Genomic DNA, 25,651 nt, shown 5'->3' with positions numbered 1-25,651 from the left:
TTTTAACTACCTCCTTGACTTAATTTTAACCTACTTGTTATCCTAATTAAAAAAATTATCTATTTTGTAAAGTTAAAAACATATGAAAAATAGAATACTGTATTGAATACCTAAGTACTCGTTACCTAACTTTAGCAGGAAGCCACGTTCTGCTGCCTTGATTCATTTATCCCCTCACATGTTCTGTTTCATTTGTTTGCTAGACTATTTCAAAGCAAACCTCTGGCATCTGTCAATACTCTTCATTTCATTCTCAGGAAGTCATGATGTGGTCAAATAAAAATCGGTCAATGTATCTCTGCTCTCATATTTCGATAAAATGTGCAAAAACAAATATAAATGGTAAAAAGAAAAATGGTAAAAAAAAGAGTAAATATCTAATAAGCCTTTAAAAGTTGAATTTTTACTTCAATTCAGGTAATATGAAAGCAAAGCTACATGTATGTATATAGCAAGCATACTGTAATTCAAAAAAAGACAAAAGGAAAAACATATTAGGTGTTTAACGTTTTTTGCTTTCAATACTAAGAATATGCTTTATTATTTTTTGAGGATAAAGACAGCCTGCTTTTTCATGTTTAGAAATATAGTTTATATTTTATGATAAACTGCTAGTGAATTGAATAGAACATGGGCTGTGTGAGCCCAGAGAATGAAGATCACCTGGTGAACATCAATTGTGCAGAGACAGTCCTCTTCACATGCCACAAAGAAGCCAGATTGATGAATTTTGAGAATATGAAACCTCTTCAAAACTTACCCCAAATTTTCACTAGTCATCACTGAGCTAAACTTGAACATGAGACTAGTGAAAAAAATTAAAACTTTATAAAGTCCCCAGCTTGACACCCTTAGGTGCCAGGTTTCATTCAGCCTCAAGAAACTGCCACTACTGAGTCATAAGCTGTGGAAAATAGAGGCTGTGATAAATGACCATGGCTCTGCTGCCGGGTCTCCCTGACCTGCAGGATTTGGCTGGAGTCATAAAATACAGAGTGACAGATTAAGCAGTTTACCAACACCGTAAAAATCTCAGGAATAAATTAACTTTAATAAAAAATCCTATATTGTAACCAGGCAACCGCAGCCCTGAAATCACACACATTTCCTTACAAGCCTGTGTCCACAGGCAAGAGCTTGCACTCCCCCCCAAATGCCAGCATGATTATGTTCATACACTTTTACAATTTACATGTCCTAAGAAAAATACTCAGCTCTGGCTGATGGTGCGGGAGAATTTATTTTCACTAGAAAGGGAATGACCCATAACTCATGAATGGCAGCGCTTAAAGTGAGTTATGGAGGGTACTCTCCTGTGTGAGGAAGTGGAGTGGATTATCCTTCTGCCCAATTGTATGTTTGATTATTAGCACACCAGTTTCTTAATTATGTGCTGCTTTGCCTTTTTCCTTTTGTAAAATAAATGTGGATAAAGGAAGTGTCAGCTAGAAGCATGGAGTGCCTCACTGGAGCTCTGAGAGGTGGCCAGAGAGAATAAAAATAGAAACCTTCTTAAATGATTAAAAGCCAGGAGTCTTAAATGTAATTTAGACACAGTATTCAAATTGATTAGCTCCCTAGTTAATTTACAGCCCCCAGTGCTGATACTCTGCAAAAACATAAAAGAATCACTCCTTTCCTCAATTAAAAATGTGCTTTCTTTGAAGTTACACCAGAAATCTAGGTATGCCCACATGACAAAGAATTGGTTTTTCTCATATGCAGATTTTATTGTATTATTAGGATAATGTTGCCATTTATTTTCTAGTAAATATAACGAGTTATTACTTATATTGATAAGGAAATGCAATGTAAAAATGATGTTTGATGATTACAAATGTAAATATTGTTTCTTACTTTTTTGTTGGTTACAGAATAAAACCATAGATCTCTTTGTACCTTACAACATTACAATCTACAATGAATTTAGATTTCCATTGAGATTAGTAGTCTTGTTATAGAGCAAAAACATTTTATTTGAAAATTCAACTAGTTCTGTCCTTCTTTGGGTTAAGGGGAAAGGGAATTCTAATTGCGTTTCTAAGATCTCCTTGCAGAAGAAACTGTCTACCTTAAAAATCAAGGACTTCCCTGAAAACGGCAGACAGAAGACAGCACATTATCCTCAAGCTAGTGAACAGGATGGATTTTTCTTCCTAAACGTCCCTTCTGCTCTCTAGTTTGAATTATCAATAAAACGACTTGGCTTATCTCTGAAAATAACCTTGTTGACAATCCAAATACGGACTTAAACGCGCTACCTCCACATTTAAGATTTAAGAAGCCCCCGTAAATGTCAGGAGGTGTCAGTGTGTTTGCTGCGATACTTGGTTATTATTAGTGTTTAACTGCCTTTCCCCACCAGCACCAAGCCACCAGCACCGCCATCAATTTTAATGTGATCGTGTGCTTGTCTCTTTTCATATCCAGTGAATTCTGCAAGATCATAATATTCTATATGAACCCTAGCTGAACCTTAGTGTGATATGAAGAAAGAACAAGATTTCTAGCAATGATAGTTGTTCATCATTTTATAGTTTTTTGAAAAAACTGGACACTGAGCAGCATAGTTCCCTGAATAATATTACCCTAAACTAAATCCACTCATTCAATGAATCTTTATTGAGCCCTACAGGATACAGGGCATGCCCCAAAGTGCTAATGAGTACATTTATGGGATAGTAAAGAATACTGACTCTTAAGGAAACCTTTTTTTCCCCCTGGAAAATCTGTCAGAGCTCATACATCATTTATAAAACCTTAAAATGTCTCTGCAACCTTGGCATCACCACATGCCTTTTTATTTTCCAGAATACAAACAAAAGCATGGTCGGTTCCTTTATGTGGTCTACACTGTACATATAAGAAATGTGCTTATTATCTTTCACTATGTATGTGCTTGATGGAATATTTATTCTACAAGCTTCTATAAATAAAGAAAATTTGTATAATTATTCTTGATCTATCTGCAGCTTTTTATTCCCTGTTTTAACTGCAAATAGTAACTGGCACTCTATACTGCATTTATCTGAGGAATTAAAAATATTTGGTAATGTTTAACTACCTAAGTTTCTCTTTAGAAGCAAAGAATAAGATGGACACTTTCATTTTAATATTTGGAATTCTACACCAGAGGCTTGTAATAAATTAATAAGTCATTAACAGGGTTCCCAGTGAACTAAATTTCCACCATTATACATCAAATTGCCTATTCGACAATGCAGTTTGTTCTTTTTCTTTTTAATTTCTAAAGAAACAAGGCCTTTTTGTTACTTAGACATGAGCTCGAATACTTCTGCAAAACACAATTCTGAATCAAGCTATTTTCTGGGCTTGAAATGATTATAGAGTTAAAGGTTAGGAAGCTGATTCTTACATGTAATTTGCTTGTTCTGTTGTACTTCGTGTCATGGTTTGCTCATCAGTGACACACAAATATGCATCTTCCCATTCCTGGAGACAATGGGCTTGGAAAAATACACATCCACAGAAAGACACAAGGAGAGTGCCGTAATATTTGCACTAATAGCGCTGCAGGCAAGGAGACCGTCCTAATACAGGTCTGTCCTGATAGGAGGGTTCTTTTCAGATACACTGGCCTTGCTGATGTTTCTTTTAAGAAAAGAGTGTGGGGTGCGTGCCTCAGTATTTCTTTTCTTAGAAGAAAAGAAGCGTCTTCAGGGAATGTTGGTAAGATCAACACCATCCGCCCCCTTTCTTTCCAGGCAACTGGCTGGGAAACTTTGCCTTGGAGCGCCATCTAGAGGAAAATTCAGCGCACGTGCGCCGTGCTCTCTCACCTCTGTAGCTAGCTGAATGAATGCAGGGGTTAATTATAACTTTCCTTTCATATTAATAGAGAATTTTAGTTCTAATTCAACACGTGGAAGTGGAATATAAGATAACTAGAATGGAAATAAAATCACTGATGAGAGCAAAACAGTGAAAGACCCTAATAGTATTCGGGAGTATCTGAAGCCTGAAGCCTTAGTGGCTGCTCAAGGAAATAAGTAATCATTTTGCCTACTTTGCTTACCAAAGTCGTATTCAGAAGTTAGAATTGATGAGTGAATTATGCTCACTTTCTTTTTTGCCCCTGATCAAGTAATCTCTGTTATCTCAATATTTACTTTCTTAGTGAAAAAGTTCTGATTAACCAGTCTGACTATGGTCAAGTTGGAGAGAATACTTGTGTTACGGACAAAGCTGACATTTTCAACCAACTGTAACCCTTAGTTCAGAAACATTTAATGAACAGAAAATAATATCTTTTCCAAATGTGGCTATTCTACTCAGTGTAAAAGAAAAAAAAATAACATTCACCAAGGTATTCTTTCCAAAATCATGCATTTATTTTTCAACCTCTAGCTCCTTCTCCCCCTGGCCAAGAGAATTTTAAGAGTAAATTCTTCTCTTTTTGAGCTAGCGTTAATACAAAAACAAAACCCAGACTTTCTCAAACAGTGATATTCTTCAAGGTTGCTGAGCAGACTTGCAAAAACAACTCTACCTTTGAAATATTTAGGCAGAACGAGTGTCTCCATGGTGGTAACATTCTGAGAGCTCTGCCTTCTTCAGTTTCTTGAAAAGGATCAAGATTGTCCATATTGTGGAAAAATTTACTAAAGAAAACTGGGTATGAATTCCCTCTTCTCCTAAATGCCCACTCGACCACACAGTTCTTACCAGTTTCCTCTATCCCAGCTCTTTTACTTCAGTTCAGTTCAGTCGCTCAGTCATGTCCGACTCTGTGATGCCATGGACTGCAGCACGCCCGGCTTCCCTGTCCATCACCAACTCCCGGAGTTTACTCAAACTCATGCCCATAGAGTTGGGGATGCCATCCAATCTTTTCATCCTCTGTCGTCCCCTTCTCCTCCTGCCTTCAATTTTTCCCAGCGTCAGGGTCTTTTCCAGTAAGTCAGTTCTTCCCATCAGGTGGCCGAAGTATTGGAGTTTCAGCTTCAGCATCAGTCCTTCCAATGAATATTCAGGACTGATTTCCTTTAGGATGGACTATTTTAAGGCTTATTGTAAAATCTGTTTCTGTTTATGACATCTTTAATCCCTCACTGAACAAGTTTCCTGCTTGGAGAAGGGAATGGCTACCCACTCCATGGACAGAGGAGCCTGTTGGACTACAATCCATGGGGTTGCGAAGAGTTGGACAAGACAAGTGACTAACACTTCACATAATTCAGTCCTTCGTTGAACAGGTTCCTGCTTACTTATTTTGGTGATTCACCATAAATCCATAGGTTTTCCAAAATAATAGGTTAATAATTTCTTTATTGGATGTTCTCTGTGAGTCATATACATGAACTCTGGACACAAAAAATTATTACTTGTCTATGAGATCTGATTTGGAAAAGTAAAATGAGAGTTTTTTTTTTTTTTCATGAAACATTGGTTCTTAAACGTTTAAGGGTCTTGTTCAACGCTTCTTCCTTCCTCATTTGACTGGCTGCCTGGTTTCATGGTGTATGTTACAGTGAGATGTCCAGTTTTTCCAGATTATTTTTCTTGCTCCTTAAGCAGTTGTGGACACCCTTCTCCCCTGCCACCCATCCGCAAAAAAAAAACAAGTCCTTGAGTGTAAAAGTGAAGACATTTTGGTCCCATCTTCTTATGCTATATGTGTATTTCAGTTCAAATCAATCCAACACAAATTTGTTGAAAGCTTACCAAGTACAGGATTGAGTAGAGGGTGCTGGTGACATGCTCAGCAGATAGATGTTGAGCAAATAAATGAAGGTTATTGCAAGAACAAAAAATGACTTCTTTAGCCTCAAGCTGCTTACTTTACAGGAGAATGAGAGATCTTTAACTTCAGATACACAGCAGAAAGAAAGATGTGTTGTACAAGACACGATTACTGATGATTATTGAAATTATTGATGATTATGGAAAAGGAAAGACTTCATGGGAAAAGCAGCATTAGATCAATGCATTTTAAAGAGTGAGCAAAATTTTAGTAGGCAGAGAAGAGTGCAGAGCACTTCAGGAGGAAGGAGCAGAAATCTTCCTTTATGTGGACCAAAGGAAAATGTTTGTCATTGGGTGTTCCCTCTTTCGGGGGGTAAATTTTAATCTGGGTGCGAAGATGTAAGGCATTTAGATTTACGTTATGAGAATCTTAAACTCATCTTCTCTTTTTCTGTGTGGCAGGTATGCCTACGTACACGCATATGGATACACATATATGTACATATCACCTTGAGGCTAAAGAAACCAATATATTTAAGCCAGAAACCATTTTAATTGATAATTGCTTAACAGTGTGAGTAGAAATAAGACCAAATGAGCCTTATTTCTTGCCAGAAAATGGAGATGAAGAGAGGATTCTGTTTTAGTCTTTGCCACAAACATTTGCTTTTAGATTAAATTCCAAGGCTTACCTCTGGCCAGCTGCCCCAGCTGCTTCTATAAAACAGACTGGCCACCTTCACTTTGTTACGGTGCCTGGAGCGGAGCTTTGAAGCCTGGTGTGCCCGAAACCCTGGGAACATACACTCCTACTCCTTCCTTCCCACGGCCTCCCTGGCCCTTCTCCAGATAAGCATCTCTCAGGATTCCATGTCCCTGTGGGTAATGTTCATACATCCCTTCTTTGGCTTTCCCCTATGGGGTCTTATCCAGCAGATCTCTTTGTTTAGTCAGTCATCCCCATATTCTCTGCAAAAAAAGGTGGCTTTGAAAACCCAAGCATTTCTTCTGTTTATAAAAAGCCAGTTTCCCAAGATAAAACATTAAAAAGAGATTCAAGCAATCATTCAAAGACTATACCTGCTCCAAGGGATCAGTGATTTTACAGCCTTAAAGCTCAGAGGTCGTTGTGAAATATACACTCCCATCACCAGGGTAGGTAAGTTCCAAAGTAAAGTTAATCACAGGGCAGTTTGTCAGAGAAATGGGCATGTGAAGGGGAAGCCAGTAGGTCCTCACAAGTGGCAGATGACCTTCCACTGTCACCGAACACACTTACAGTCAACATCGCAAACATCAGCTGGCACACGTTGAAGGCGTGTCTCCAGTTGTGGTACAGGACCATTCGGTAATTCTTCCTTACTGTCAGGAGCCACCTACACAGCGTCTGAAACGGGAAGGGAAAGTTTACATCAGGCAATTCCATGTGTCTGCAGTGGGCCATGATCAAAATGATACCTTATGTCTGAGGAATCCTCAACATTGAGGTCCTTCCACAAGCATCTCACACGATTCCCACAGTAATCCCACCAGGTATGCAGGGAAAGCATGATCATCCCTGATGAATATTTGGGAAACCCAAGGCTCAAAGTGGCTACCACGTCGTTCTTGGGTGCACTTCTGGGAGCCCCATGACCGAACATCTTACCTCATAGTCAATCTTAAATTTCTGTACCATCCCCAGCTCCATGAACATCCGCAGAGCAGCCGTGATCATGGCGTCAACGTCGAGAGAAAAGTCATCAAAATGTATGTCGTCGATGGCGAGTTCTGACACCAGGGGGATGTTGGCTGCCTACAAAAGCACAAGATAAAAGTCAAGCCAAGTTCACCAGCTTTTCCAGGCCCTTCATCCTGCTCTCCTCTCCTGCTTATCAGACATGCCACATAAATCAGACCTGACCTGCACTTACACTCTGATACAGCTAAACTCTGAGCTAGAAATGTCTTTTGTTTCTGAACTGCTAATGCCCCAAGCAAATGAAGAGGAGGGGAGGGGAGAAGGGAGAGGGGAGCTAATCTGGAGGAAAAAAAATATACACCCTGGATCTAGTCTGCTGAATTTAGAATACAAAGCTGTCTAGTTTACTGAAACTGCAGTCAGACAGTATATTCAGATGCATATTACAGAGCACTGAATGCAAGAAACATCTGGGCAGCCAGCAGCTGTGAATTTTAATTGCTGCTCTTTGGGGGAAGGACAGGGGCATACAGCACTCTGCCGCATTTCTTGCAGCCTTAAATGCTGTCGCTGTGCACTTGTTCTTTGTTACACACTCGTTCTGTATATTCAGAAAGGTGGAAGGGATTAGCCAACACATTTCTAGTGCAAAATGTGTTTCTTCATAGGATAGAGATGTTTGGAGGGTTAGTGAGGGCATATGTTTCATTAAAGGAGTAAATTTGCAATATAGTGTCATTCTATAAAAACATCACAACGTCGTCGTTATAATACTGGTCGTACAGATTCCGTGTTTTCAAAACACTCATGTTAGGCAGCTGTCAATCTGTTGCCCTCCTCAAATTTAAAGGCAAGAAAAATTCTTTGGGAATATTTTTCTTTATTTTCTGGTTCCACTGAGTTTACCATATTCTTTGGGCCACGCTTGGTAAGGGAATCATTTCTATGTTTTCAGATTATCAGAGACCATTCTGTATGCACAGTCCTAGTCTAGTCACTGGGTGTAAATTATCCAAGGAGTAATTTATGCTCTGGGACCACTTACAGTGAGCAATAAAATCCAGTTCTCCTCCCTGTAAGCATCCCAGAAACCACTGAATCAAGTCTTCCTTCCCAGCCCCATTCTCCTCCATAGAAACATACATCTCTAGGCTAAAATCCAAGCATTGATTATTCACCACAACGTGGAAGAACAATGAACAACTGCAGACAGACTCTCTGCCTGCTATTCTGCTGGTTAATTTTATTAAAAATTAATGAGCGTGGGGGCTTCCCTGGTGGCTCAGTGGTGGAGAGTCTGCCTGCCAGTGTGGGTTCGCTCCCTGGTCCTGGAGGATCCCACATGCCATGGGGCAACTGAACCCGTGCACCACAGCCACTGAGCCTGCGCTCAGGAGGCGCTACTGAGGCCCTGTGCCCTTCAGGGGGAGAGGCCAGCCTGATGAGAGGCACTAGGGCACTGTGGCAGAGAGTGGCCCCATCTCACTTCCGCTCGAGAAGGACCCATTCAGTGGCGAGGCCCTGGCACCGCCATAAATACATTTTAAAAAACTAATCAACTTGGGGCTTCCCTGGTGACTCAGTGGTGGAGAGTCAGCCTGCCAATGCAGGAGACACAGGTTGGATCCCTGATCCAGGAGGATCCCACATGCCCTAGAGCAACTAAGTCCCTGAGCCGCAGCTGTTGAACCTGTGCTCTAGAGGCTGGGAACCACAGCTACTGAAGCGTATACACCCTCGAGCCCGTGCTCTGCAACAAGATAAGCCACTGCAACGACTAGGGAAAGCCTGCGCACAGCAAGGAAGACCCAGTATAGCCAAAAACGAATACATAAATACAGTTTAAAAGTAGTAGCTCAAAAAAGTTAGTCGGCTTATCTTTCAGAGAATCACTTTACTATAGTAACATATTTGTAGAATCTAACTCCTTAGAATGAAAAAGGTAAGGTTTGTGAAATTCCAACACGGTGGTGACGGAAACGGTCTTTGTGTCGAGGTGTCCTTATTTGGAGATCCTGGACTCATGCTAAACACTTTATTATCTTTTTTTTTCTTTTTTTGCTTTAGAAATAATTTAAAATCAAAGTTATACATGCATATAGTTTTAAGAGTAAGTTAGATCTGCAAGGTTAGTGACATACACACATTAGCAGAACTCTTTGAGTCAAAACTTTCCCTTACTTAGAGGCAACCACTTTCAAATCATCTAGATACGTTTTTTTTTTTTTTTTGGCTAAGTAAGGTGCTTGTGATTTTATCTTTAAATGATTTTCTGTTTTAAGTGTTATCTATTAGCTTCCTCCCTGTTGAAGATGAAGCTGTCTTATTCTGTATCTATCAACTTTTGCTACCTCATATACCATCCCTTCTCACTCCTCAGTATAATAATATAGTAACTTTGTTTAGAGAAATATTCAGGATTTATAGTGTAATGACTCTGTAAAAGAAATTCACATCTAAGTCATGCAATTTACTATGGTTACTTTCCCTTGATAGGATTTTGTATTCTCACAGTTAAGAAATTGTCTTCCTTAAGGTGAGCTTAGTTTTCTCCACCCTGATCACTAATTCAACCTCTAAACTCTCCACTAATTATCTAAATCTCATCTGAAAATGTTCAGATGCTTTGAGTATTCCAACAGTTTTATGAAGAAATCTCTGTTGGAACTTTCTGAACTATTAATTGGGACTTGTAGTCTTCTCTGCCTCGCATATAGCTTTCATCCTAGACGTTTCTTCACCATAATATTGGGGGTGTCTTCATCTCTCTTTTATTTCTATACCCCACATCTTTCTCTTTCCTGGCTCTCTTCTTATTTTAGTGAGACACATCTTACAATAGCTTCCCAAGAAGAGATGTATGTGCTAGGTAAATTTATGAGAGCTTGCATGTCTGGTAGGTTTTCGTATTATTGTCACATTTGATTGAAGATTTGTCTATATATCAGTTTCTAGGTTGGAAGTCATGCCAGTAGAATGTTGAGGGCATTCTCTTTTAGTTTTAGATCTACTTTGGAGAAGTCAGAAGCTATTATGAACCCATTACCTTTGGAAGTGATTCCTTCTCCCTCTCTGTTTTTGTGGGATCTTCTTTTTGCTTCCAGAGTTCTGAAATGTCATGAAAATGTGCCGAGGTGTGAGTTTATTTTCATTTATAACCCTAGGTACTTTGTGTGTCCTTTAATCTGGAAAAACATGAACTGCAATTCTAGAAAAAATGGAAAAATGCACTATTTAATGATTTCTTCCCGTCTGTTATTTTTCTGGAATTCCCTTTATCTGAACTTTAGACTGTTTTTTCTTTTTTCCTTTTCCTCCTGTCCTGTATTTCATTTTATCTCTTTTTGATCTTTCTAGGAAATACAACCTCTCCTTAATATTTTAATACTACAGCTTTCATTTCTAAGCATTTTCTTTTTGTTTGTGTTTTTTTTTATTATTTTTTAATAGCACCTTAATTTTGTTTGATGGATGCAATATCTTCTCTTACCACTCTGAGGATGTCAATAATTCTACTTGACATTTTCTTCTCCCTTCAGAGTTTATGTCACTCTCTTCATTTTGTTTTAGCCTCTCTCATTTTTATTGTGGTTTAAAAAAAACATACATTGTTGTTGTTTAATCCCCAAGTCCTGTCTGATTCTTTGTGACTCTAAGGACTGTAACCTGCCAGGCTCCTCTGTCCATGGAATTTCCCAGGCAGGAATACTGGAGTGGATTGGCATTCCTTTCTCCAGGAGATCTTCCTGACCCAGGGATAGAACCTGTGTCTCTTATGTCTCTTGCATTGGCAGGAAGATTCTTTACCACCAAGCCACTGGGGCTTCCCTTAAAATAATATGGCATAAGTTTATCCTCTCAAATTTTTAAAAGTGCACAGTATTATTTACTATATTTACATTATTGTGCAACAGATGTCTAGAGCTTTTTCATCTTGCAAGACTGAAACTGTACTCAATGAACAACTCTCCATCCGCCACCACCCCCCACCCTGCCAGAAACAATCATTCTTTTTTCTGTCTCTACGAGTTTGACTTCTTTAGATACCTCAGATGTGGTATCATGCAGTACTTGTCCTTTTGCGATTGGCTTACTTCACTTAGCAAAATGTCTTCAGGGGTCGTCCACAATGTATCACAGAAAAGTATTTCCTTCTTTTTTAAAGCTGAATAATATTCCATTCTAGGTATTCAGCACAATGGTAAATACATTCTTAATCCACTCATGGTTGATAGTTTAGTCTCTTTCTCAATCAGCTTATCCTTCCTTAAATCATTTTAACATAGTCAAGGCTTTAGAGGTAATAGAGATTTTGCCCAGCTGTGTGGTGATCTTTGGTTTTCTGCCCCTGTTTAAAAGCAGAGCCCGGAAAGCTCCTTTTATCAGAGCTTCTGGGGGCTTCTCTGGACAGGGATCTGACTGACCCCTTTCCTTGGGAAAGCCATCAAATGTCTGTATCTTTGGGTCTTTTCTCTTTAGCTACTCAGGTTCCCCAGAGAAGAATCTTCTTATATACAGGAACAGAGATTGGAGAAGAAACTCAGCACCGGTCTATAACTTCATTCAATCCTCTTGTTTTCAGCCTGCATTCCTGCCCTCAAGCTCTGCACTTGTTTAACCCCATCCCAGAGACCTGCTGTTATCCCCTCTTCAGAGGATAAGCCTCTAGTCTTTATAGAGTGGAGGGTGGGATAAAGAATCTGGAGGTCAAACTGCTTCTTAGATTCTCTGTTTCTTGTTGATAGCCTTCCCTTCATCTCTATTTCCAAAGGTACTTACTTAGCCAATTCCTGAGCTGTTTGATGGGGAGGGGTCTGTGGTATAAACCTGTTTACCTTTCAGCTTTTCCCACTGATAGCTTATTTTGTCTTTCTTGGGTTTGCTGGATTACTTAATATTTATCCATCTGTTTTCTAGCTTTAAAAAGTTTATCATTGTTAAGTCCTTGCCCAATTTCTATATCTTTGAGAATACATGCCCTTTTGTTGTTATTTTAGTTGGGTTTCAACAAAAGAAAATGAGTGTATTTACTGTACCATCTTTATCTAGTAATCATTAAAATGATCTTTATTAAATAGTGCCTTAACTGGTCAGCTTGGAGAGCTCACAGGTAAGCCAGCCTTTGGACTAATCCCTTTGTATCTATGTGCACAAGCCTGGCTGCAATCATGTGGACCCCTCTCTCTTGTTCTGTGCCCTGGTACGTTCCCTTGTGTCATCCTGACCTCATTAGGCTGTAACGATCTCAGAGGCAGATGGCATGTTTCTTTCCCTTAAAGAAGCTCCAGAATGACTGTCTACTTCCATCACACATTTCAGGGCTTTGCATACAGAGAATGCCATGTACTTAGAATGTTCTGTGTTTGTTATAATTTGTTCAAACTCAAATACAGCTGGAAAACCACTTCCCAAGAGGGTAGAAGCCCTGTCCCAGAACAAGCAGGTCTTTCTGGTCTAAGGAGAGGAGCTTGGTTCTGCACTGGCCAAGGGAGATGACCCTCTTACAGCCTGTCGCCAGGAAGCAGAAATGATGATGGAGACTGCACTGCTGCTTTCCAGGTGGCCCTTGTCTCGCGGGTTATTTATAGTGCCTTCCCTGATGCCATTATAAATCCTCTATCCTTCAAAAGCACTAAATTCCCTTAATTATCTTCAAAATTAAAGAATATAGGCATTTTTTCATTGTGAAATGTTAATGGAAAGGAAATAAGAACATTAGGTTGAAAAATGTAGGATGGCCTCTGGTTCACCAAGACCCATCCTTATTGACCTTGTCTTTTTCCCCCTAATAGGTTGATTGATCCATGGTTAAATCATACCAGTGTAAAGATCATCCTGGGCCCCGTCGTAAACCCTTGCTGACACTCGTAGATGCAGAGAAAGTCCCAAGCCTATGACCATTTTCAGCTATTTTGAGAAGTATCGATAGTTTTCAACTACATTCTTGAGTTCAAGAGCAGTTTCTGGAGAAATATATGAAGAAGAGAGTCGTGTGTGTTCCCTGGAGGCATACACGGAGATCCAGTCCACAAAAGATTTGAGAAGAGCATCCCCAAATTTCCTTGTTATAGAGCCACAAGCACCTCATCTCTTATAAGTAGAGAATGGGGCTGCATCTTCCAAACCTGTAATGAGTCTAGCCATAGGATATTAACAAAACAAATCAAAGTCAATTTCTCCAAGTGTCAGTCTTCAACTTTTAAATATTTATAAGGTACCATTTCCCTAAATCAAAGAGGAGTGCTACAATCCAAAATAGCTACTGAATTAATAGCCAGGAAATAACATTTGGATAAAAGAACCATTTACTTTATTGCAGCAATAAATGAAAACACAGAATTATGAGTCCTGGAGCTAATTTGAATAATGTTCAAGAAGTGGGGCTCTAGCTGTCTGGGAGTTCCTGATATCCTCTGACCATTCCTCTTCTTTGTTTGGGTCTTCATAGTTAAGTGGTTATCAAAGGGAGTCATAAAACTGCCTCCTCTAAAACTGAAAAGGTAGCTTTACAAAGAGGCTGTAAAATGTTAAAATACTAGCCTGGATCCCCTGACACATGAATATTACATTTTATGATGCTCAGAAAATGGGAAGAAACAACAAAGTGGATGGTCGTCCTGCCCTAGCAATTGGAAGGGGAACTGTGTTGCCAGTCCGAGCCACTCACCCACTTATCCCTCTTGACAAGAAGACCCTGGGATGAATGAAATAACGAAGACAGGACCTTGGACTGTGGTGATCCAGAAGGGACTGCAAAGTTCTTTGTTTTGCCAGCACTGTTATAGCACTTACTACATACATGACAGGCACTCTTCTAGCACTGGATGTATATTAATTCATTGGACTTTCACAAGGACCCTAGAGGTAGGGACTATTCCTAATCGCATGTTACAGATGAGGCAACTGAAACAGATGATAGACAGTTTGTTCACATTTGCACAGTTGTGATTGGTAGAGATGGATTTGAACCTGAGGCATCTTTTCTAGAGCCTGGCTCCTAACTATTATACTGCCTCTAAAAATGGACCACTGCCAAGCCAAAGGGTTTCCTAAGCCTGCATTATGCAGCTAACTTAGGTGCACCATGAACAGTGCTTGGGATTCCTGCATGACTAGCCTCTTGATCCATTTTTTATGATGGTCAACCTGAATCCATTTGAAGGGACGATGCTTTGATCTGTACTTGGATGAATCCACTCGGGGAGGTCTCTAAACTCACAACTGCGCTTGAAATAAGCTCCAGGTGTTAGCTTTGTTTTGATTTAATGTGAACACAGAATCAGCTCAATACTCTCAAGACCATCCTGAAAAAACTAACTTGTCCTCTTCAGGAGCAGAGGCAGACTTCAGGCAAAGGACCTTAGCTCGCACTGACCAGCAGAGCACTGATGGGACTCTGATACCATGCTTGGCTGGCCAAGGTAGCAGAGTAAAATAAGGGAAGCAGCAAGCAGGTGGGATGGTGGGTGGAGAGCTGGGAGATGAGGGATCCCTTCTGTCTAGATGGGGTTCTGGGAAGCTTTCTCTTGGACGTCTGGGACGTGCAGTCAGGCTTTAGAGGGACTAGTGGTACTAGAAGTAACTAGTAATTTGTAAGGAGAGCCAGAAGCAACTAGTGATTTGGATGGTACCTAGTCCCCTCTGCAGTGGTGAAGGAATAAATTGTAACTAATTTTATTCTTCCTCAAGAAAGGAGGACACAGTTCCTTATGAATCTCAGTATGAGGGCTTCCCAGCCAGTGCTAGTGGTAAAAAACCCTCCTGCCATTGCAGGAGACTCAAGAGACGAGGTTTGATCCTCCAATCCTTGGGTCGGGAAGACCCCTTGGAGAAGGGAATGGAACCCACTCCAGTACTCTTGCCTGGGAAATCCCATGGACAGAGGAGCCTGGTAGACTACAGTCCATGGGGTTGCAATGAGTCGGACAGGACTGAGCACAGCACAGTATATGAGGCTGCTTACTTAACTTACACCAACTTCTGAAGAGGGAAAGCTGGGGTATTTCTGCTGCATGTGAAGCTTGGGAAAGACACAGAATTCTAAAAAGAGGGAGCAATGAAGCTTAGGTAGTGCACCATCAGTTGACTAAGAAGGTGTGGGCCCAGCACATTTGCAGGCTACACAGGCTCACTCATCTACACACAACACAGAAGCTATGGAAGGCTGGGAAGCCATCTGGTGGCGCGGGGGGCAGGGATGCGAAGACCTGAGTCCTCCTCATGTTCTTGGGGCTGGGCACACAACGGCACAGTCAAACTCTGCAGTTCATGGGCTACATTTATATATAGAAGCAGTAAAATTTAGAACCTAAGAGTGAATATAAATGTCCAAGAATTGCCAAGAAATAGTTTTTAAAAAAGAATTACAAGGCCCTGTTCCACCTCATGCTAAAGCCAATAATAAACATAGTATATGTTTATATGTAAAAACTTAGACTTTATTCTTTTAATTCAGCCCATCCTGTTTTTACTATGTCACTCCCTCTTTAAATGTGTTTAAGGACTGAGTGTGGCCTGCTGAATGAAGCAAATTCCTTAGTTGGCATCCAAGTATCTTCATAAACTGGCTCCACATTGCCCATCCAGGGTTTTCATCTTCTAGTTTTCCATGGAAGCATCAGGCTGGGGAATTTATCCTTTTTCTCATCTCTACCTCCACGGATTCAGATTATTCTACCCTTCCACCTACAAGGCTAGACTCTCTCCTTAACCTGCCAGTTGGAATTCAAGTCTCACCGTCTGTAGAGGTTCATTCCTTCTTATCCCACAGTGACCATGCCCTTCTCTGGAGTTGCATAGATCACTGTAATATTTATAGCCACTTTATACTCTGAGGTTTTCAAATATACCCCTTAGAGCAGGAATTAGGTTCCTGAACCACGTAGGCAGATTGGCTTGAATGTGTTTATGTGTGATTTGGGGAAGGAGGTCCAAAGCTTTCTCCTGATTCCTCTGTAGTTTAACATGGGTTCTTAACTGGACACAATCCCCAAATGACCCGCATATGCACTCGTGTTTGAGAAGAACTTCCCTAGAGGCTGTTTGCCACTAGGGTCCGGGTACCTGTGAATACCTAAGCTTTCCATGGAATGGCAGAGCTTCCCATTACACGGCTAAGTAAGTCAAATGGCATTTTATATATTTGTCTTTTTTAAGTGTATAAAAGCAAGGAAGATTAGTAGTCAATATCACTATATTGAAAAAGAGAGCAAAGTTTAAAGAAATACAAACTCTGGGTGCAACATTTCCCTTCTCTTGCTAAAATTTAATTATTCTCAATTATTGTATAGTTCACTTTGGTTTTCTAGGCTTGAACAGACCTATTACTTTGATCCTCTTAATAGGAGGATGAAACTTCTATCATCTCTTCCTATGTGATTTTCAGAAATTTCACCGTAAGTTAAAAATCATAGGGCCTTTCCTTTATTTCTGCTTGAGCTATTTTGGTGAAACAATCTTATCTATAACTGTTTCCTGTTAATCTCAGAAACTGCCTTTGTTATCTTTCATGCAGCAACACAACCTTCATGAGAAAGCATGATTCCCACATATTTTCCTTGTCATGGTGAGAAGCAAAAGAAACATCATGGTGACTATCTCCTTTTGAAATAGAAAAACTTTCCCTTATGTGAACTGTCTTTTCCACCATGGCTCCTGGAGAGTTCTACTAATAATATGCCCTCATTATTTATGTTTGTCCAAGAAACAGTTCTCATTAGCAGCACTGAAAATTTAAATAATGCATTTCAACAGAAACAAGTCATTTCAAAAGAGAATTTCTTTTTTCCTAGTATATAACATTTAAAATAAAGTAGAAAACCATTCAGTACTGGGCTTCCCTGGTGGGCAAGTGGTAAAGAATCCGCTGGCCAGTGCAGGAGACATGGGTTTGATCCCTGGTTTGGGAAGATCCCACATGCCTCAGAGCAACTGAACCCCTGCACCACAACTGCTGAGCCTGTGCTCTAGAGGCTGGGAGCCGCAACTGCTGAATGCACGTGGCGCAACTCCTGAAGCCCGGGTGCCTAGGCCAGTGCTCCGCAATGAAAGAAACCACGGCAATAAGAAGCCAGGGCACCACAACGAGAGAGGAGACCCTGCTCACCACAACTAGAGAAAACGCTCGCGTAGCAACAGAGACCCAGCACAGCCACAGATAAACACGTAAATAAAAATTACTTACAAACCATTTAGTACAAGTTTTTAAAAGAAAGGTATCAAGTGTTTCCTCTTTAACACATGCAGTTGATATAGTCTATGACTATATATTTCCATGTTTTCCATAGTTGCTTTATGAAAGAAGATTGTTTAAAAGTAAGATTACAAGATTAATCCACCTTGGATTTTGTATGTTACAGTGATCTTAAAAGCACTGTATTTGGTAAATAGAACCAGCCCTAAGAGCAGATGATGTGTTGAAACTTTAATTTCAAATTAAATTAACCTGAAACTTTAATTTCAAATATCTGTTCCTCTAGCCTATGGTCCCTAAGTGAGGTCTGCACTCCGAAGTAATTTCTCTTTGAAAAAAAAATGTTTCTGTTATTAAAGTTTACTGCTTTCTTCCTAAAGTTTACTCAATATAGTATATCAAAGTGCTGTTTTGTTGTTGCTGGTGGCAGTGAAAGAGACATAACCTGTTTTGTCTTTAAAATTGTTTAATGTGGATTTCAAAGATCCAGGCAATAACAGAGAAAAAGGAAATTAAAAATAGGCCAGAAAGACAAATCAAAGGGAAAATAAGGATAGGAACGTAAAACATAGTCAGAAGTGAAGTTACTAGACAAAATGCATGCCACAGCATCATCAGTGCATTGTATGGATAGCCAAAAATTTGCCTGCAGGCTTCCTAATAACTTCTACAAAGATAATATAAAAGATATATTAGATGATTTACAGTGTTCAAAAGATTTTTAAAAAAGCAGGGGCAAAGGAAACCCACAGAGACATAGCTATGCTATCTCTGAATCTACGGAGAAGCATCTTGTGTGTTTTTCATGGAAAAGTTTCCCAAGCCAGTGATTCTCAGAGTTGGACCCCATACCAACTACATCAACATCACCTGGCAACCTGTTAGGAAGTTGTGAGATAGGAACACCCTAAAGCAAGTGCTGCCTGTCCAGCATGGCCTTTCCAGCCCAGTGAACTGTCGCCTTCAATCTCGGCTCCGACAGAACCACCATCCGTGTGTACACTGCCTCTCTGACTCATACCCTCGGTTGGACCTTAATGGCCTCCTGCCCACCTCAACTTCAACGTGCTGAGCTGTGGGTTTTGCTTGAGTCCTTGCTGCCCCTCTCAGCCACAGCCTCACCTGAGATGTGCTTCTTCCATGCTCCACGGTGCCTGGTAGCGTACAGGGCACTTGGCAGGGACTCTACAATTGTGTGATGGGGTGGGGGGTATACTCTGTACTCACTGGTAGTTTATCTAAGTCTCTAAGTCCACATGAAGAGTATTAAAAGAGGGGTAGGAAATTGAACAGTATTACTAAAGAGATTTATAGATGATAACCTCAGCCATCATTTAGGAAGTAACACAGAGTCTGTAATGAATAATACAGACTTACTCAACATTGCTTCCATTTACAAAAAGACACTTCAAATGTTAGCTTCCTATAGGTTAAATACTAACGACTCTAACCAACAGCCCTTCTATATTAGCTTCAGAACAATCTAGGCATCTTAGAAAACAAAAACTTCACCCAACACCTTTAACTTTTCTGCTATTAGTCTCAGCATGCTGCAGTTTTTCTGAAGGTTTGAATTTAGTGAGCAGACTCAGATGTTAATTTCACAAACAGAAACTTATAAAAGATGGTCAGAAATTCCCAACTGTTGATGGGAATGGTGCAAAGGAAAAAAAAATGCAATTTTATGCACAAATATGATTTCAACATGGTTTGAAAAGATAACCGTTTGCATTCCAAGCTGGGAGGAAAGATCTAAAATTTCAGGTGAGGGCTCTCTTCTGCCTGCCTGAAACATCATCATTAGAGTTTCATTAACATAAATCAGAGAATTATTCCCTATTAAAATGAAAATACCTTGGAGGCAATGGGGTGGAAGGAAAGGCTCATAAAGCAGGACAGAAAATGAGAATAATTCCCTAAGAAATGTGACAACAACTTGACAACCAGAGAGAAAAGAATGAAGGAGAAAGAAGGTGAAAGAACTTTTGTAAGAAAGAGTTGAAGCTGTCTAGGACATCAGCTCTTGATTATGGATCTGGGTTTGGGAATTGGTAATCCCAGAGCAGGGCATAGCAACCCACTCCCGTATTCTTGACTGGAGAATCTCCATGGACAGAGGGGCCTGGTGGGCTGCAGTCCATGGGGTCACAAAGAGTCGGACACGACTGAGTGACTAAGCAAACAAGGACCAGGTGAGTGGACGAACACACAGCTAACGACTAAGGATCATCACATTGTTTTGTTTCTGCAGTTTGAAATTAGAGGTTTATCAAAGGATTTCCACTAGTAAGAATCACAGGAATAAATGAACTCTGATAGTGAACCATGATGCTATGCCTAAAGCAGAGGGGACAGCAAGGAGATGGAGCCTGGAGACCTGGGAAGTGGTAGAGAAGGACAATGCAGGGGATCAAAGGGAACTGGAACCTCAACCTCCTCTTTTCGTGGTTCTGGTATAAGTCCCACCTGATCTTACCCTCGTGTGCTGGGATAATGGGTCCCAATGCCCTGTTACAAAGTTCCACACCTCTCCATGGGAGCAGAACCAGGGAGGGGCAAAACCTGACGGCTGGGATTAGAACTCTTGCTGATGAAAACAGTGGGGCCCCACTGGGAGGGAGCGTTTGGGGCTGCCGACCAGGACATGGCTTTGCTTGGGTTTTCCATTCATGCCACTGGCCTGATTCCACTTTCTCTCCCCTTGTTCTACATCTGAAGTCCCATCATTGTGGCCTGTTAATTGGGGTTGGGAGTGCGACCTGTCATTGTGAACATATGTGGTTGGCCAGGCAATATCCTTTTCCAAGAACTGGTCAGAGAAATATTTCAATATTCATGCACATGCAGAAACAATGAAAATCCTGTGAACCAAAAACATAACAGAGTCCCTCTGTCATCTCTGAAATTAAGCATCTCTGCTTTGCCGGAGCATATAGTTGAATGTCTTCCTGGAGAAAAATAGACTCAACTTTCCACATGTTTTTCATGGTTTCTCTGTGCAGCAAGATAAATAAGACTTTATGCTCTTTTACTTATAGATCCAGTAATATTTATATTGGTTTTTGCTATAAAAGCACAGGAAGCATTATAAAAAAGTTTCTACTCTTGAGGCGGAAGAAAGCAATCACCTGCAATGAAGAAACAATCTATCAAGTAAGGCATGCAGGGTGGGGGACGGATTCCCCAGGCACAATCCACTGTCTAGAATCGTGCCTGCATTTATTCCCAGATGGGCGCAGGTATGCCCCAAAACACATTCATATGTCCATCAATGCATGCAGTGTCACACACACGCACACACAATTTTTCATTTGCTCTGACTTGTATCAGTATTTTATGAGTCCTTTCTGTCTTGTCTTTCTTCAGACTGTCCTTCCACACTGATGAACATTTTAATTTTGCCTTGACTGTGTTGGTGATGGTATATGTTGGTATTTATTTAAGTTGAATGTCCTGAGAAGGCAAACATATTTTGGAAACAAAATTATATTTGGAAACATATAAGTGTCAGTGAAAATACACATAAACTTAACAACATGTAGAATTTTCATTTAAATAGGAACTCAAACACATTTAGATGGGTTGGCTCTTTTGTTAGTATCTAGTAAGATATGCATTAGAAGAATGTTTTTTCCCGCCATGGTGCATTTATTGAGATGTACTATGTACCAAGCATCATGAAAAGTGCTTTATATTATCTTATTTAATCCTCCAACAACCCAGGGGGTAATATTCCACCATTAGTCCCAATTTAGCCCTCCTAGCACAGATGAGGAAACTGATGAGGTTAAGGATATGAGTAAGAATAAAAGCCCAAGTTCCCGTAACTAAAAAGCTGCTGAATCTTCCCCCAGCCCTTAGGTCTGCAGCCACTCCCTTATGCTGTCTTCACAATCATTTGAATGCTCTCTCAGTGTAGATTCACTGTGGCGTTGCCATGGCATTATTGATTCCAGACGGTCTGGTCCAGGCAGTACTTATTTATTTATTTATCTTCGTAAGTCTGTCTCTCATCATTTATAAGTTCCATAAGGAAAGGATTAAGTTCTCAAATGTCAGCAATTATTACAGCCTAGTATTTCTTTCATGACTGGTACATCACAAATGTGGGTTCGTGGTATGCTAAGTGCATCATGTCTGGAGCCAGACAGATGTGCCTTAGACTCTGAGTTTACACCACTGGCTAGAGCTGTAGCCCTGGGCATCTATTTTCTCTCCTGAAAAAGGAATATAACAATAACTATATTACATAGTCATTAAAAAATTGAGATAAAATACTTCTGCCAGGTTCATAGGAGGCCTTCAAAATATATCAGTGTATTCACATGCTAGGGCTGCCACAACCAAAAAGGAGTACGTCAAGGCTGTATATTGTCACCCTGCTTATTTAACTTGTATGCAGAGTACATCATGAGAAACGCTGGGCTGGAAGAAGCACAAGCTGGAATCAAGATTGCAGGAGAAATATCAATAACCTCAGATGTGCAGATGACACCACCCTTATGGCAGAAAGTGAAGAACTAAAGAGCCTCTTGATGAAAGTGAAAGAGGAGAGTGAAAAAGTTGGCTTAAAGCTCAACATTCAGAAAACAAAGATCATAGCATCCGGTCCCATCACTTCATGGGAAATAGATGGGTAAACAGTGGAAACAGTGTCAGACTGTATTTTTTGGGGCTCCAAAATCACTGCAGATGGTGACTGTAGCCATGAAATTAAAAGACACTTACTCCTTGGCAGGAAAGTTATGACCAACCTAGATAGCATATTCAAAAGCAGAGACATTACTTTGTCAACAAAGATCCATCTAGTCAAGGCTATGGTTTTTCCTGTTGTCGTGTATGGATGTGAGATTTGGACTGTAAAGAAAGCTGAGCACCAAAGAATTAATGCTTTTGAACTGTGGTGTTGGGGAAGACTCTTGAGGGTCCCTTGGACTGCAAGGAGATCCAACCAGTCCATCCTAGAGGAGATCAGTCTTGGGTGTTCATTGGAAGGACTGATGTTGAAGCTGAAACTCCAATACTTTGGCCACCTGATGCAAAGAGCTGACTCATTGGAAAAGACCCTGATGCTGGGAAAGATTGAGGGAAGGAGGAGAAGGGGACGACAGAGGATGAGATGGTTGGATGGCATCACTGACTCAATGGACATGAGCTTGGGTAAACTCTGGGAGTCAGTGATGGACAGGGAGGCCTGGTGTGCTGTGGTTCATGGGGTCGCAAAGAGTCGGATATGACTGAGCGACTGAACTGTGGGTGGTTAAACAATTCAGATTCCTTTTCTCTCAGTTCTGGAGGCTGGAAGTCCAAGATCAAGGTGTTGGCAAGTGTGGTTTATCCTGTACCTTTTTCTTTGGCTGACAGATGGCTCCCGACTTGCTTTGTGCTCACATGGTCTTTCTTCTGTTTGTGTGTGTGTGTGTGTGCGCACATGTGTGTGTGCGTGTGCGTGCATGCGTGTGTGTGTGCATCCCTGGTGCCTCTTCCTCTTCTTATAAGGACACCAGTCACTTTGGATTAGCACCCCCCATCCATGATCTCCTTTAGACTTAATTTCTTCTTTAAGGACCCTATCTTTAAATACAGTCACAGTCTAAGGTACTAGGGGTTGGGTTTCAACATATGAGTTTAGGAGGGGAAGGAAATTCAGTTTCATCCATAACAGATAATTACCATTATCGCAGATGAACTGAATACTAAATCTCCAGGATTCAAGATAAATATTCATGCCAGATCCATGGTGGCCCTCTTCCAAGGTATCCTAATGACATTTCTAGTCTTGTCTTTCCCTGATTCCTTAGAGAAGGCAATCGAGAAAGGCTTCCACTCCGTAGCAAACTGTGCTGTATCCACTCTTGCAAAAAAATGTATTCTGGGCTGGGATATCCAAAACACATTGGAGAAAAACATGATTCATCAAGTTCAACTTCATCATCTCAAAAGATAAAGATCAAGGGGACTGTAACCTTGTCGAATCTGAAATCAGGCTGCCCATCCTCCCAGGGCTGTGATCCTCTTGTAGAGAGCTGTTATGCTTCCGCCTAATATCTTGTTGACTGAGCCCTTACCATCGCTGTGCTCCTACTGTGGTACTTCCCTTATTTAGAAAATGACTGCATGGCCATGCTGCTGAGATAATGCCCAGGAAAGATTCCTTCTCCCAGGAGAGCCCTGGAGTGACATCCTCAATTTGTCTCACCCTGCCAGGCTCAACAGCCTCCATCTGCAAGGCTCTGGTCTTATCTGTCTCCCTTCATAAAGCCCACCCCGAAGCCTCTAACCACCAGAACATCTCTCAAGTCAAGTCCCCTGGTATATTTTGTCCTTTATTCTTCTATAGCATTTACTATCATCTCTTAAAATTATTGTGCAGTCATTCTTTCGCTCATTCATTCAACAAATACTTAGTGAGGGGTTCCTGTATGCCAGGTACTTGCAGAGAGATGTGCGTTCATTCATCCTATTAGACAGGGACCCCCTGGAGGGCAGGACAGAACAGATCTGTGTCATATTCATTTCCGTACCATCCAGATGGCTTTCCCTAAGAGTTAGCCTAATTTTATTGACAGATGTAAAAGGATAATTTCTCTGAGAACAATTTCCTCTGAAGGAAGAGGTGGTTAGGAAAGTACAGAAGGTGGTATCTTGGGTTTTGAGGAAAAGCTCCATTTCCAATGGGCAAGAGCGGTAACAGAGGTTTCAACTCTATTTCTACTCGAAAAGAGGGGACCCTGGCTCGGAGGGGTCCCTAGCATGACCAGCCTCATCATCAACCTCGTCCACAGGCACCAGGCAGCTCTGTAGCAACTGCTCCTCCCTCTGCTGCTACTCCAATTTGTGTGTAATGTATTTCTGAGTTTGTGCTGCTACTACATAAACAGCAAAGTGATTTAATGATGTGAAAAGTTGCTTGAAAAAGCCATTTATACTAGTTTTTCATTGGTTCTCTTTGGGACAAGGAGAGGGACTGAAGAGTCAAAGCCTGATAGAGACGTTCACTACAGACACGGTAAGTAGAACTGAAGATTTAAACAATGGTACTTTACTGCCTTCCTGATTTTCTGTTAAACTCTCATAATCTCTGACCATTAGCATCACATACTGTTTGTTAGCCCCACCCATGAGTCAAATGTGCAAGTGCTGCTCTCTGGGTTTCCTCTGTGAAGGAGCAGAGATAAGAACAGGACGTGTGCAGAGAGAGGGCTTAGAGCTCATGAGGTGAGGGGAAGGGTGGTGAGTGAGGAGGAAAGGACACTGGCTCATCAAGCGCTCAGTGGGCACCTACTGTATGCTTTGAACTGTGCAAGCATCCGATAAGAGAGTACAGTATAGAAATGCCTCTAAAATCAACCTCATCTGATTCAGGACGGCCAAGAAGCAGTGGTATACTCAGAGCCTTTGAAGAGAAATAGAAAGGGAATTAGCATTTTCTGAGTGGCTACCTGGGTCAGGAAGATCCCCTGGAGGAGAGAATAGCAACCATCTCTAGTATTCTTGCCTGGAAAATTCCATGGCAGAGGAGCCTGGCTGGCTACAGTACATGGGGCCACAAAGAGTCGGACATGACTGAGTGCGTGTACACACACACACACACACACACACACACACACCACCTGCAATGAATTTCTCATTGAATATCACACCCCTATGAGGCTCACAGAGGCTAACCAACTTGTTGATAAGAAGCTTGAATAAGTTACAAAGATGTGAAAAATCCAAAGGGAAAGGGGAGAGGGGTGGCAGAATAAGAATTTGGACAGTTATATAATTCTCACAGTCAAAAATCAGGACGAGATCATGGAACAGGCCCAAGCATGAAATTCAAGTTGGAAATGAGAGGACATGTGAGCAGGAGAGCCTACAATCTACGTCAGTCTTGGCTGGGTGAGATAGCTCATGTTTTTAGGCATCTGGATCACTTCCCTGGCGTCCAGACCACCTTGGGGCTTTCTTCCCTTCCTCTCCTCCTCTGCCCCTGTCCAGCAGTGAAGGGAAGAGCTGGGAGGGAGACTTCAACATTCCTAAGACTAAAGGGAGATACCAGCTTAGAAAACAGAGGAGCGGGGGATCTT

General features: G+C 41.0%; 1 protein-coding gene across 1 annotated transcript in view; it reads right to left on the bottom strand.

Annotated features, from left to right (window-relative positions):
• Positions 1–25,651, bottom strand: part of PDE11A (phosphodiesterase 11A) — a 423,540-nt gene that overhangs the window by 87,581 nt on the left and 310,308 nt on the right. Inside the window, exons 12-13 of the mRNA XM_010859770.1 lie at positions 7,355–7,501; positions 6,986–7,093 (exon numbers count right to left, since the gene is read on the bottom strand). Coding sequence (XP_010858072.1) covers positions 6,986–7,093; positions 7,355–7,501 — 255 coding nt within the window. The remainder of the gene's footprint in view (positions 1–6,985; positions 7,094–7,354; positions 7,502–25,651) is intronic.

Source organism: Bison bison, unplaced genomic scaffold, assembly GCF_000754665.1.
Source record: "Bison bison bison isolate TAMUID 2011002044 unplaced genomic scaffold, Bison_UMD1.0 scf7180017864460, whole genome shotgun sequence".
NCBI classification, from domain to species: Eukaryota; Metazoa; Chordata; class Mammalia; order Artiodactyla; family Bovidae; genus Bison; species Bison bison.
Note: the sequence above shows the minus strand (reverse complement) of the source record. Positions and strands in the feature narration are given on the sequence as shown.